Genomic DNA, 11754 nt, shown 5'->3' with positions numbered 1-11754 from the left:
GTTGCCCTACCTGCGTTTTGCCTCGGTCAGTCTGTACCCTAGCAACGAGGACCTGAGCCTGGCCGTGGCAGCCATCCTGCGATCCTTCAGCTACCCCTCAGCCAGCCTGGTCTGCGCCAAGGCCGAGTGTGAGTACTGTGTGTATCTGTGTGCAAACGCATGTAGATGTGTGTTTATTTAAATTCTTATTACCAAATCTTTTTTAACGTTTTAGCCATTTTTCTCCCCGGTCTTGTCCCATCGCTTCAACTCCCGTATGGACTCGGGAGAGGCGAAGTTCAAGAGACATGCATCCTCCAAAACATGACCCAGTCAAGCCGCACTGCTCGTTTAACCTGGAAGCCAGCCGCACCAATGTGTCGGAGGAAACACCGTACAGCTGTCGACCGATGTCAGTGTGCAGGCGCTCGGCCGCCACAAGGAGTGGCTAGAGCATGATGGGACATGGACATTCCAGCCTGCCAAACCCTCCCCTAACCCGGAAGACGCTGGGCCAATTATGTGCTACCTCATGGGTCTTCCGGTCGCGACACAGTCCGGGATCGAACCCAGATCTGTAATGCAGTGCCTTAGACCACTGTGCCACTCGGGAGGCCCTGTGTGTGTCCCTTTGTGTGTGTCCCTTTGTGTGTGTCCCTTTGTGTGTGTCCCTTTGTGTGTGTGCCTTTGTGTGTGTGTCTTTGTTTGTGTCCCTTTGTGTGTGTCCCTTTGTGTGTGTGTCTTTGTGTGTGTCCCTTTGTGTGTGTCCCTTTGTGTGTGTGTCTTTGTGTGTGTCCCTGTGTGTGTGTGCCTTTGTGTGTGTGTTCATGTATCTCACACTCCCTGTGCGAGCTCACGGCATCTTGGCACATTCACACTGTCTGGGCGAATATGACTGTCCCATGCTGCTAGACACTCATTCTAACAGGCTGTTCTTAAAGTTCACTAAACTGTACATGCAAACAACACAACTTGTGGTCCATACAAATCACACTCCAACAGTATCTACCTCTTACTCATCCTCCAGCACTTGGCCAGACAGTCAACCACCTGTCAGGCTCCTGATACAGTATAAAGACTGAGCTCCTACAATTGTAAGTTGCTCTATCAGACTATTGATTTAATGATTGATGCACAGTAATTATTCTAAAGAGCTGTAATCCTGTTTCAGTCTCAGAAAATGAAGAGCTCCTCCCCTCTTCATAGACTTGCCACTTTGAACATGAGACCCTTTGAAATACATCAGAAAATGTACACCGATATGATCAGCGATTTTGATGTGATACACAGGCCTACTACCTTCCATCCATTTTCTGATGTGAGATGTGAGCCTTGTGTCTATTTGATGTGTTCACAAAAAGCTTTTCTATTTGGAAGAGGTTTTAAAAGCAACAGGTATGGTAGTCATGGTGATATAGTGATTGCCGGTGCAGATGAGGCTCTACATTTGTCTGGGAAGTGATCTCCTCAAGGTTACCGTTACCCACAGACTCTCTGACCCACTTGGCTGTGGGAGCTATCACCGTGCCGAGCTGCTGGTTGCCATGGCTGCAGAATAGGTGCTAACTACCACTCAACAGGCTGACTGCCTGACTCCCTCCACACACACGTATGTACAGTCAGTGTGCTGCAGAGAGATAGACGATTAACACACCATGGTCACAGCCAACAGGGGTTTTCATATTTTTCCATCTACCTCCGTCGAGTGGCTTTCAGGATAAGTGGACGTTACGTGTGTGTGTGAGAGAGATAGGGCCGCCGTCCATCACATATCAGATGTAGTGTTGAGTAAAGCAAGGAGACCAAGATGGTTTCTTTTTTTCTTCTTATAGTGTCCATTCGGTTGCTGCATGGACAAAGATGTTTTATGTTGATTTCCAGGTATTTTCCCGTTCTTTTTGGCTCACTGAAATGTTTTTGGGGAGGTTTCCTTCTCTAGTTATGTATGGGTCACGTCCAGCTATTAATCTAGTGCCATTATGCAGTTTTTATAAGATGGATGAGGTTAGAGGAAGGAGAGGAGAGAGGGAGAAGGTAAAAAGGGATTGAGAGAGAGGAAGCAAGAGCTGGAGAGAGGACTAGAGGGACAGGGGAGAGATGATGAGAAGGGAGATGGAGAGCAAAGGGGAGAGTGACCAGGATAGGAAAAGAAAGAGAGAGATACAAAAGAGCTAGAGCAAAAGATGGAGACGTTAGCGAAAGAGAGAGAGCAGTTAGAGAGAAAGAGACAGAAGGAGAGGTTAGGTTAGTGAGAGAGTGTGAAAAAAGAGAGAGAGGAAGCTAGAGAGAGAGTATTGATTTTTCTCCTTCAAACTAATTAAAGTTTTTGGCCTGGTTCAGTGATTACCACACTGCTTACAGGCCTGCTCTCTGGGAGGCTCCTGTCCCTCCCTCCCTCCCTGCCTTCCTCCCCTCTCTCTCTCCCCTCTGGCTCCCTGTGAAGCTCCCCAGACGCTGGTAGCTCCTCTTATTTACTTTTCTGGCAGTGTTTTACTAGAGAATATAGAATTAGAATGGGAATTAGAATGTATATTCTAAACCCCAAGGACCTTTCCATAGTGTTTGGCCCAGGGACTAGCTACAGTACTGTATATTTGCAGTACAGAATGCTTTGAGGAATGAAGTCGTCATGTCGTCACCGGAAACGTTTGCTATTGTGAATGCCAATGGGGGAGAAAAATGTTAGACGTTCATTTAGCTTTTCTGTTTGGCTTGTCCCTAGTGGGTCTTGTTGCTATTTACGTGGCTAAGTAATTACTAGGCTGTCCGTGTTGTATTGGTGGGTCAGTTTTTTTCAATTGCTAGATATTCTATGTCAATGACATAGTGGTGGGTTAGCGCTATATAATCATTGAATCTCCCCAGAACCTGATTTATAGGATCTCTTGTTAGAACTACCAGTATAGCACACTTTCTATGCATTTTACAATGCCAACAACCCATGTTCGTTTGTGGATGTTAAATAAAGTCTCACCTAAAATGTCTCTGTTATTCTATCCCTTCTCTTCCTCTTCTCTCCGGCTCTCACCCGGCACCGCCCCTCAGGCCTTTTGCGATTGGAGGAGCTAGTGCGGCGCTTCCTGATCTCCAGGGAGACCCTGTCAATCAGGATGCTGGATGACAGCCTGGATCCCACCCCTCTGCTGAAAGAGATACGAGACGACAAGGTGGCCACCATCATCATCGACGCCAACGCCTCCATCTCCTACCTCATCCTCAAAAAGGTCAGAGGTCATGCCTCAGTGCTAGGGTGGTTTTTATAGAGTAGCTACATGAGTTGTCGCCTGTAGAGCACAAACAAATCTGAGATCAGGCTGAGAAGTTGTACCTATTGACAGATTTAGTATCTGGGTATAATAATCTGATCATAGATCTGTGGTCTGGGTCTACTTCTAGCTCAAGAACAATTTGACTGATGATTGTTGCTTGCTGGATACAGGACAGTAATGCAGAGAACCCTGTGAAGTTATACAGGGAGCAACAATGGTTCAATTATCTTAAGCAGCTGAAATCGTACTAACAGCTTGTCTATTGACATGCGTTAATCCACATTTAGTGGTGATAATGGGTCCATAGGTGTTATGATGATGTATATTGTACAGCCTGTAGCAAAGGCAGTTAAAGCACAGGAGTGATTCAGAGATGGTCTGTCTGTCTGTCTGTCTGTCTGTCTGTCTGTCTGTCTGTCTGTCTGTCTGTCTGTCTGTCTGTCTGTCTGTCTGTCTGTCTGTCTGTCTGTCTGTCTGTCTGTCTGTCTGTCTGTCTGTCTGTCTGTCTGTCTGTCTGTCTGTCTGTCTGTCTGTCTGTCTGTCTGTCTGTCTGTCTGTCTGTCTGTCTGTCTGTCTGTCTGTCTGTCTGTCTGTCTGTCTGTCTGTCTGTCTGTCTGTCTGTCTGTCTGTCTGTCTGTCTGTCTGTCTGTCTGTACATGCATTACCACTGCTCTCTCTGCTCTGTCTACTCTCTGCCTTAAGCTTTATTTTGTAAGTTTGACAATTTAACACTGTGGTTATGGTAAGCTCTCTCTTTCTATCCCTCTCTCTCTTGTCATCCCTCTCTCTCTCTCTCTCTCTCTGCTTCTGTCCTTCTCGCCCTCATTCTGTCTCCTACCACTTCCACTCTCCATCTATCTTCCCCCTCTTCCCTCTTACGTTCTATCTCACTCTCCTTCTCTCTGTCTCCCCTCCCCCATTCGCTTCTCTCTCTCTCCACAGGCATCAGAGTTGGGGATGACATCAGCGTTTTACAAGTACATCCTCACCTCCATGGTAAGAACGCACCAACGCCTCAGCATTCTTGCCATCCTTCCACCCTTCCTCTCCTCTGTGTCCTTCCTTCCGCTTCCTTCCGCCTCCTTCTCAATCCCTCTCTTTGTCCCTGGGTGTGTGTGAGGGACGGGGCTCAGGGGCGTGTCAGGTGGGTGAAACACATTACAACATTCAGAGAGAAATGCACTACATGACCAAAAGTATGTGGACACCTGGTCCCTGAACATCTCATTCCAAAATCATGGGCATTGATATGGAGTTAGTCCCCATTTGCTGCTATAACAGCCTCCACTCTTCTGGGAAGGCTTTCCACTAGATGTTGGAACATTGCTGCGGGGATTTGCTTCCATTCAGCCACAAGAGCATTCGTGAAGTTAGGCTCTGATGTTGGACGATTAGGCCTGGCTCGCAGTTGGCGTTCCAATTCATCCCAAATGTGTTCGATGGGGTTGAGGTCAGGGCTCTTTGCAGGCCAGTCAAGTTCTTCCACACCGATCTCGACAAATCAGTTCTATATGGACCTCGCTTTGTGCACAGAGACAATGTCAGGCTGAAACAGGAAATGTCATTGAATGCTGTAGCATTAAGATTTGCCTTCACTGGAACTAAGGGGCCTAGCCCGAACCATTAAAACTAGGCCAGCTCTAGCAGGGCATAAATTTGACGAACGGACTTGTTGGAAAGGTGCCACATTGAAAGTCACTGAAAAAAGCTCTTCAGTAAGGCCGTTCTACTGCCAATGTTTTCTATGGAGATTGCATGGCTGTGTGCCCGATATTATACACCTGTCAGCAAAGGGTGTGGCTGAAATATATATAGTATATATAATGTATGAAAAAATAGGAGTTTACATGTTTTTATATAATTGAGGTTAAAGGTAACATCTTTTTGTTGTATTACTAAGTCTGTCAATCATATCAAATGTATAATTTAAGTCAGCTGCTAAAATAATAGTTCCTTTCTGAATTTGATCTAATATCGCTTAAATTCTATCAAAAAACACCAGATTTGCCCCTGGTGGGATATACAGTACAATGAAGTCAATGTGTATTTTTCACCATGTAAGGTAGAAGGGGAAATGGTGTATTGTTATTTATCAGGATGCCAACATCCCTGCTGTTACTACAGTAGGTGGGAGCATAAGCTTCTCCAACTCTTCTTTAAATGTTCAATTTCTCCTTTTAACATGTTTTACTCTTTCAAGAAAACCACATCTGCTGACAATATTTTGAAGTGTTCGGGAACCATATGCTTTTACCCCCATCATTCCATGTGATAAGTTGAATTTTGTTGGCCATGTACAGACTCAAAGTTAACCTCAACTGTTTGGTCTATCATTGAAGAACCAAGTAAAACATTTTAGCAGACATGACATATGATGGTGGATTCCATAGAATGGAAGGATCATAGTATAAATACAGTACATAGTTATTGTATACATTACATATATAGAGTGTGTGGGCTGAGCAGACATACAGTGCCTTGCGAAAGTATTCGGCCCCCTTGAACTTTGCGACCTTTTGCCACATTTCAGGCTTCAAACATGAAGATATAAAACTGTATTTTTTTGTGAAGAATCAACAACAAGTGGGACACAATCATGAAGTGGAACGACATTTATTGGATATTTCAAACTTTTTTAACAAATCAAAAACTGAAAAATTGGCCGTGCAAAATTAGGCACTGTATAACAAAACACACACAAAAAAACATGAAGCCCAGTACGTCGTAGTACTATGCCTTTTTATATATATATATTATTTTAGCTCTGACCCCTGTCCTAATGTAACCAAAAAAGCTGTGGATAATACATTGTACATACATTTAAAGAAAGACTGCCACTTAAGTACTGTGTTTGGTTTGTATTACCTTATAAATTAAATTGAAGTATAGTGGCTGGGGTGAGTGGGTCCTCTGAGAGACTGAAATGGGATGAGTGGAGGCCCCAAGCACACCTCAGAGAAGTGTCTGATGCCCTCCCAGTCACCCCCTCCCAATCCCCTGGATATACCCCCTCTCCATTCTCACTAACAACCACCATTAAATCTTAAAACAAGGACTAATAATGATTCAATATCCTTTTCTAATCTGTCCAGAACTCAAATAAATTTTACAAGTTAGGAAAAAAAAGGAATACAATTACATTGTAGCATAATAAGTCCTTCTTTCTCTCTCCCTAACCAAATCCATCCCTCTCCACCTCCCCTCCCTGTTCTCACCTCTTTACCACACCCAAGCCAAGCTTATCGCCACCTCCCATTTTTAATCCTCCTTAAAGCCACAAGCCAAGCTTGTCCCCACCTCCCCTCATTGTCCTCCCTTACCCACCCAGGCCAAGGTTATCCAAACCTCTGTCTTGAGCCCCCCTCCCTTTTTCTCAAACACATTTACACCCCTCTATACGTGTAACTATTCATCCATTCTCCTTCATTCACACACAACTTAAATACCTTATGCTTCTGCACACTCATGCTCTCCCGCCCTCCTACATATATTCATATTCACTCTCCTTCTCCCATTCATATGCATAGACACATACCCACACATTCACCCACTCACACCCTCTTGCCCACAAAAACACACATCCATTACTATTTACAATTGTTGACTTACATGCTATATTTCCTCTTTTATATTGTATTTTCAGTGTCCATGTTTCTCACTGGCATTGGCTAATTATATTGTTACTTCCTAGAGAAGAACAGTTATTTGAGGACAATAGAGTCTAGATTGTATTGGGGGGAGGGGGAAGGAATATTGTCTCAATTTAAGATAAGTTGGTCTGGGGCATCACTGTATGTAGCCTAGTGTACTTATTGTTTTTTTCCTGCTTCTGCCTCTCCTCAGGGCACTGGGCTCTCTTTCAACTGGAAAGGTTTCTTGCAGCCTGTTCAGGGCTTCATCAGTGCTTGTGAACTCCATTCTCTGTGTTCCCTTCCATACCTACAGACTTGATTCCTTTCATCTCCAGTGACTGTCTGATCAGAATGAATTGCTTGCGTTTTTTTCTCTGCCTAGCAGACAGGTCCTGGACGAATCAAATGGACTGGCCGTGGACCTTGATCTCTTTATAACCCTGTGCCCTCAGAATGTTGAATTTGGTCTGATAGTTCCACAGATGAAAGATTACCAAGTGAGGGTATTTAGCATTCTTCTGCTTGAAGCTGATGATGTCTTCGCTCCAGATCCTCCGGTAATACATCCACACTAAGCTCCTCCAATATCAGCTTGATCACATAGCTGGAAAGGTCTGCTTTTTTCTTGTCTTCTGGTAGGGACAATATTCTCATATTATTTTGTCTCTATTTGTTTTCTAGCTGATCCAGTTCATCTTCTAAAGTTTGCGCCTTTGTTTCCAGAAGGCCAATTTTATTGTTTCATCCACGCGCCCGCCCTGTATATGCATAGCTTACATGATAGAATCTACTTTCTTTAACAACAGATTGTAACTGTTGTTTGTTTTGGTGAGAACTGGATATCCTTCAGCTGTTCGTGGCTCTCATTTGCATCTCCAAGTTGTTCTTAGTCTTTTCCTTTAAGGGAAGCCATGGCTTGTTGGATTTGAGTCTCAGCTTCGTTTTACTCACAGATTGGTTCGCTTCTCACTCTGCTCACAGATTGGTTCGCTGCTCACTCTGCCCACAGATTGGTTCGCTTCTCACTCTGCTCACAGATTGGTTCGCTGCTCACTCTGCTCACAGATTGGTTCACTGCTCACTCTACTCACAGATTGGTTCGCTGCTCACTCTGCTCACAGATTGGTTCGCTGCTCACTCTCTCCCGGCTGCTTGGGGATATATTGATCTATTGATTTTAAAGGCTTAATGGAAACTATGTTGTCTGGCCTCTACATATATTCACAGTTTTGACGGTACAAAACAGAGCTACTATCTCCCCATGCGTCAAAGGGGGTACGCGCATGCACCTCGCTCTCTCTTCATTCAATTCAAAGGGCTTTATTGGCCTCTCTCTCACTCTTCATTCAATTCAAAGGACTTTATTGGCCTCTCTCTCACTCTTCATTCAATTGAAAGGGCTTTATTGGCCTCTCTCTCTCTCTTCATTCAATTGAAAGGGCTTTATTGGCCTCTCTCTCTCTTCATTCAATTCAAAGGGCTTTATTGGCCTCTCTCTCTCTTCATTCAATTCAAAGGACTTTATTGGCCTCTCTCTCACTCTTCATTCAATTCAAAGGGCTTTATTGGCCTCTCTCTCACTGGCCTCTCTCTCTCTCTCTTCATTCAATTCAAAGGGCTTTATTGGCCTCTCTCTCTCTCTCTCTTCATTCAATTCAAAGGGCTTTATTGGCCTCTCTCTCTCTCTTCAATTCAAAGGGCTTTATTGGCATTCAATTCAAATTCAAAGGGCTTTATTGGCCTCTCTCTCACTCTTCATTCAATTCAAAGGGCTTTATTGGCCTCTCTCTCTCTTCATTCAATTCAAAGGGCTTTATTGGCCTCTCTCTCACTCTTCATTCAATTCAAAGGGCTTTATTGGCCTCTCTCTCACTGGCCTCTCTCTCTCTCTCTTCATTCAATTCAAAGGGCTTTATTGGCCTCTCTCTCTCTCTTCATTCAATTCAAAGGGCTTTATTGGCCTCTCTCTCACTCTTCATTCAATTCAAAGGGCTTTATTGGCCTCTCTCTCACTCTTCATTCAATTCAAAGGGCTTTATTGGCCTCTCTCTCACTCTTCATTCAATTCAAAGGGCTTTATTGGCCTCTCTCTCACTCTTCATTCAATTCAAAGGGCTTTATTGGCCTCTCTCTCTCTTCATTCAATTCAAAGGGCTTTATTGGCCTCTCTCTCTCTCTTCATTCAATTCAAAGGGCTTTATTGGCCTCTCTCTCTCTCTTCATTCAATTCAAAGGGCTTTATTGGCCTCTCTCTCACTGGCCTCTCTCTCTCACTCTTCATTCAATTCAAAGGGCTTTATTGGCCTCTCTCTCACTCTTCATTCAATTCAAAGGGCTTTATTGGCCTCTCTCTCTCTCTTCATTCAATTCAAAGGGCTTTATTGGCCTCTTCATTCAATTCAAAGGGCTTTATTGGCCTCACTCTTCATTCAATTCAAAGGGCTTTATTGGCCTCTCTCTCTCTTCATTCAATTCAAAGGGCTTTATTGGCCTCTCTCTCTCTCTTCATTCAATTCAAAGGGCTTTATTGGCCTCTCTCTCTCTCTTCATTCAATTCAAAGGGCTTTATTGGCCTCTCTCTCTCTCTTCATTCAATTCAAAGGGCTTTATTGGCCTCGCTCTCACTCTTCATTCAATTCAAAGGGCTTTATTGGCCTCTCTCTCTCTTCATTCAATTCAAAGGGCTTTATTGGCCTCTCTCTCTCTTCATTCAATTCAAAGGGCTTTATTGGCCTCTCTCTCACTCTTCATTCAATTCAAAGGGCTTTATTGGCCTCTCTCTCACTCTTCATTCAATTCAAAGGGCTTTATTGGCCTCTCTCTCTCTCTCTTCATTCAATTCAAAGGGCTTTATTGGCCTCTCTCTCTCTCTTCATTCAATTCAAAGAGCTTAATTGATATGGGAGACATATGTTTACATTGCCAAAGCAAGTGCAATAAACAGAAATGAACAGTATACTCTGTCTCGCTCTCTGTTTCTGTTTCTGTTTCTGAGATTTCATACATGTCACTCACCCAACTTATCCTCTCCTCACCCTCTCCCAGGACTTCCCCCTGCTGAGGCTGGATGACATAGTCAATGACCAGTCCAACATCATAGGGTTCTCCATGTTCAACACCACCCATCCATTCTACCTGGAGTTCATCAGGAGTCTCAACCTGTCCTGGAGGGAGGGCTGTGATCTCATCTACCCCGGGCCTGCGGTATGTTCTACCAGAGTGTTACATTCACACATCCCTGTGTCAGCTGCATACCTTGTTTTAACTGAGACATTGTATGGTAACAAGTGTTAGTTCCTGGTGTGTTGGTATCAAATGGTCCATATGGACGCTTGTCTCATTGAAGCACCAAATACAGACACCAAAATGTAATAAAGTTATTACTATGTTATGAACCATGTTACTCCTTCCTCCCTCCTGCAATTCCTTACCAACCACCCCTCTTCGCCCTCCTGCAACTCTCTTCTCCTCCTCCTGCCCATTTCTCCTTTCTTTCCCCCGTGCACCTCCTTCTCCCCCTCCAGTTGTCGTCAGCCTTGATGTTTGATGCGGTGCACGTTGTGGTGGGGGCGGTGAGGGAGCTCAACAGGAGTCAGGAGATTGGAGTCAAACCTCTCAGCTGCACCTCTCCTCAGATCTGGCAACACGGCACCAGCCTCATGAACTACCTACGCATGGTCAGTACACACACACACACACACACACACACACACACACACACACACACACACACACACACACGCACACGCACACGCACACGCACACGCACACGCACACGCACACGCACAAGAACACCCACAATAACACACACACAGTTCACTTTTATTTTGAGTCTTCATTTGAGTTTTTTCTTCTCATAACAATATGACACCAATAGACACCAATAGCAGCCACACTGTTAAACAAGTCACCAGCAACTACAGAATATCAGTCCGTCACACTCCTGTCCTGTCCACCATGTTGTTGTGTTGGGTCACACTCCTGTCCTGCCCACCATGTCGTTGTGTTGGGTCACACTCCTGTCCTGCCCACCATGTTGTTCTGTTGGGTCACACTCCTGTCCTGCCCACCATGTTGTTCTGTTGGGTCACACTCCTGTCCTGTCCTCCATGTCGTTGTGTTGGGTCACACTCCTGTCCTGTCCTCCATGTTGTTGTGTTGGGTCACACTCCTGTCCTGCCCACCATGTTGTTGTGTTGGGTCACACTCCTGTCCTGTCCTCCATGTCGTTGTGTTGGGTCACACTCCTGTCCTGTCCTCCATGTCGTTGTGTTGGGTCACACTCCTGTCCTGTCCTCCATGTTGTTGTGTTGGGTCACACTCCTGTCCTGTCCTCCATGTTGTTGTGTTGGGTAACACTCCTGTCCTGCCCCCCATGTTGTTGTGTTGGGTCACACTCCTGTCCTGCCCACCATGTTGTTGTGTTGGGTCACACTCCTGTCCTGTCCACCATGTTGTTGTGTTGGGTCACACTCCTGTCCTGTCCACCATGTTGTTGTGTTGGGTCACACTCCTGTCCTGTCCACCATGTTGTTGTGTTGGGTCACACTCCTGTCCTGTCCACCATGTTGTTGTGTTGGGTCACACTCCTGTCCTGTCCACCATGTCGTTGTGTTGGGTCACACTCCTGTCCTGCCCACCATGTCGTTGTGTTGGGTCACACTCCTGTCCTGTCCTCCATGTCGTTGTGTTGGGTCACACTCCTGTCCTGTCCTCCATGTCGTTGTGTTGGGTCACACTCCTGTCCTGTCCACCATGTTGTTGTGTTGGGTCCCACTCCTGTCCTGTCCACCATGTTGTTGTGTTGGGTCACACTCCTGTCCTGTCCACCATGTCGTTGTGTTAGGTCACACTCCTGTCCTGCCCACCATGTC

At 45.2% G+C, this 11754-nt stretch overlaps 1 protein-coding gene across 4 annotated transcripts in view; it reads left to right on the top strand.

Moving 5' to 3' along the window:
• Positions 1 to 11754, top strand: part of LOC123998078 (glutamate receptor ionotropic, kainate 5-like) — a 151622-nt gene that overhangs the window by 118120 nt on the left and 21748 nt on the right. For all 4 annotated transcript variants that reach the window (XR_006832220.1, XM_046302956.1, XM_046302955.1 and 1 more), the window contains exons 5-9: positions 1 to 128; positions 3025 to 3203; positions 4191 to 4244; positions 9926 to 10084; positions 10405 to 10557. The exon at positions 1 to 128 is cut by the window's left edge and continues 38 nt beyond it. Coding sequence is in view for 3 of the 4 variants with exons in the window: in XM_046302956.1 (XP_046158912.1) it covers positions 1 to 128; positions 3025 to 3203; positions 4191 to 4244; positions 9926 to 10084; positions 10405 to 10557 (673 nt within the window). In the remaining variant the exon portion in view is untranslated. The remainder of the gene's footprint in view (positions 129 to 3024; positions 3204 to 4190; positions 4245 to 9925; positions 10085 to 10404; positions 10558 to 11754) is intronic.

The sequence above is a fragment of the Oncorhynchus gorbuscha genome, linkage group LG15 (assembly GCF_021184085.1).
Source record: "Oncorhynchus gorbuscha isolate QuinsamMale2020 ecotype Even-year linkage group LG15, OgorEven_v1.0, whole genome shotgun sequence".
Lineage (NCBI taxonomy): Eukaryota > Metazoa > Chordata > Actinopteri > Salmoniformes > Salmonidae > Oncorhynchus > Oncorhynchus gorbuscha.
This window is presented reverse-complemented; position numbering and strand designations above follow the sequence as displayed.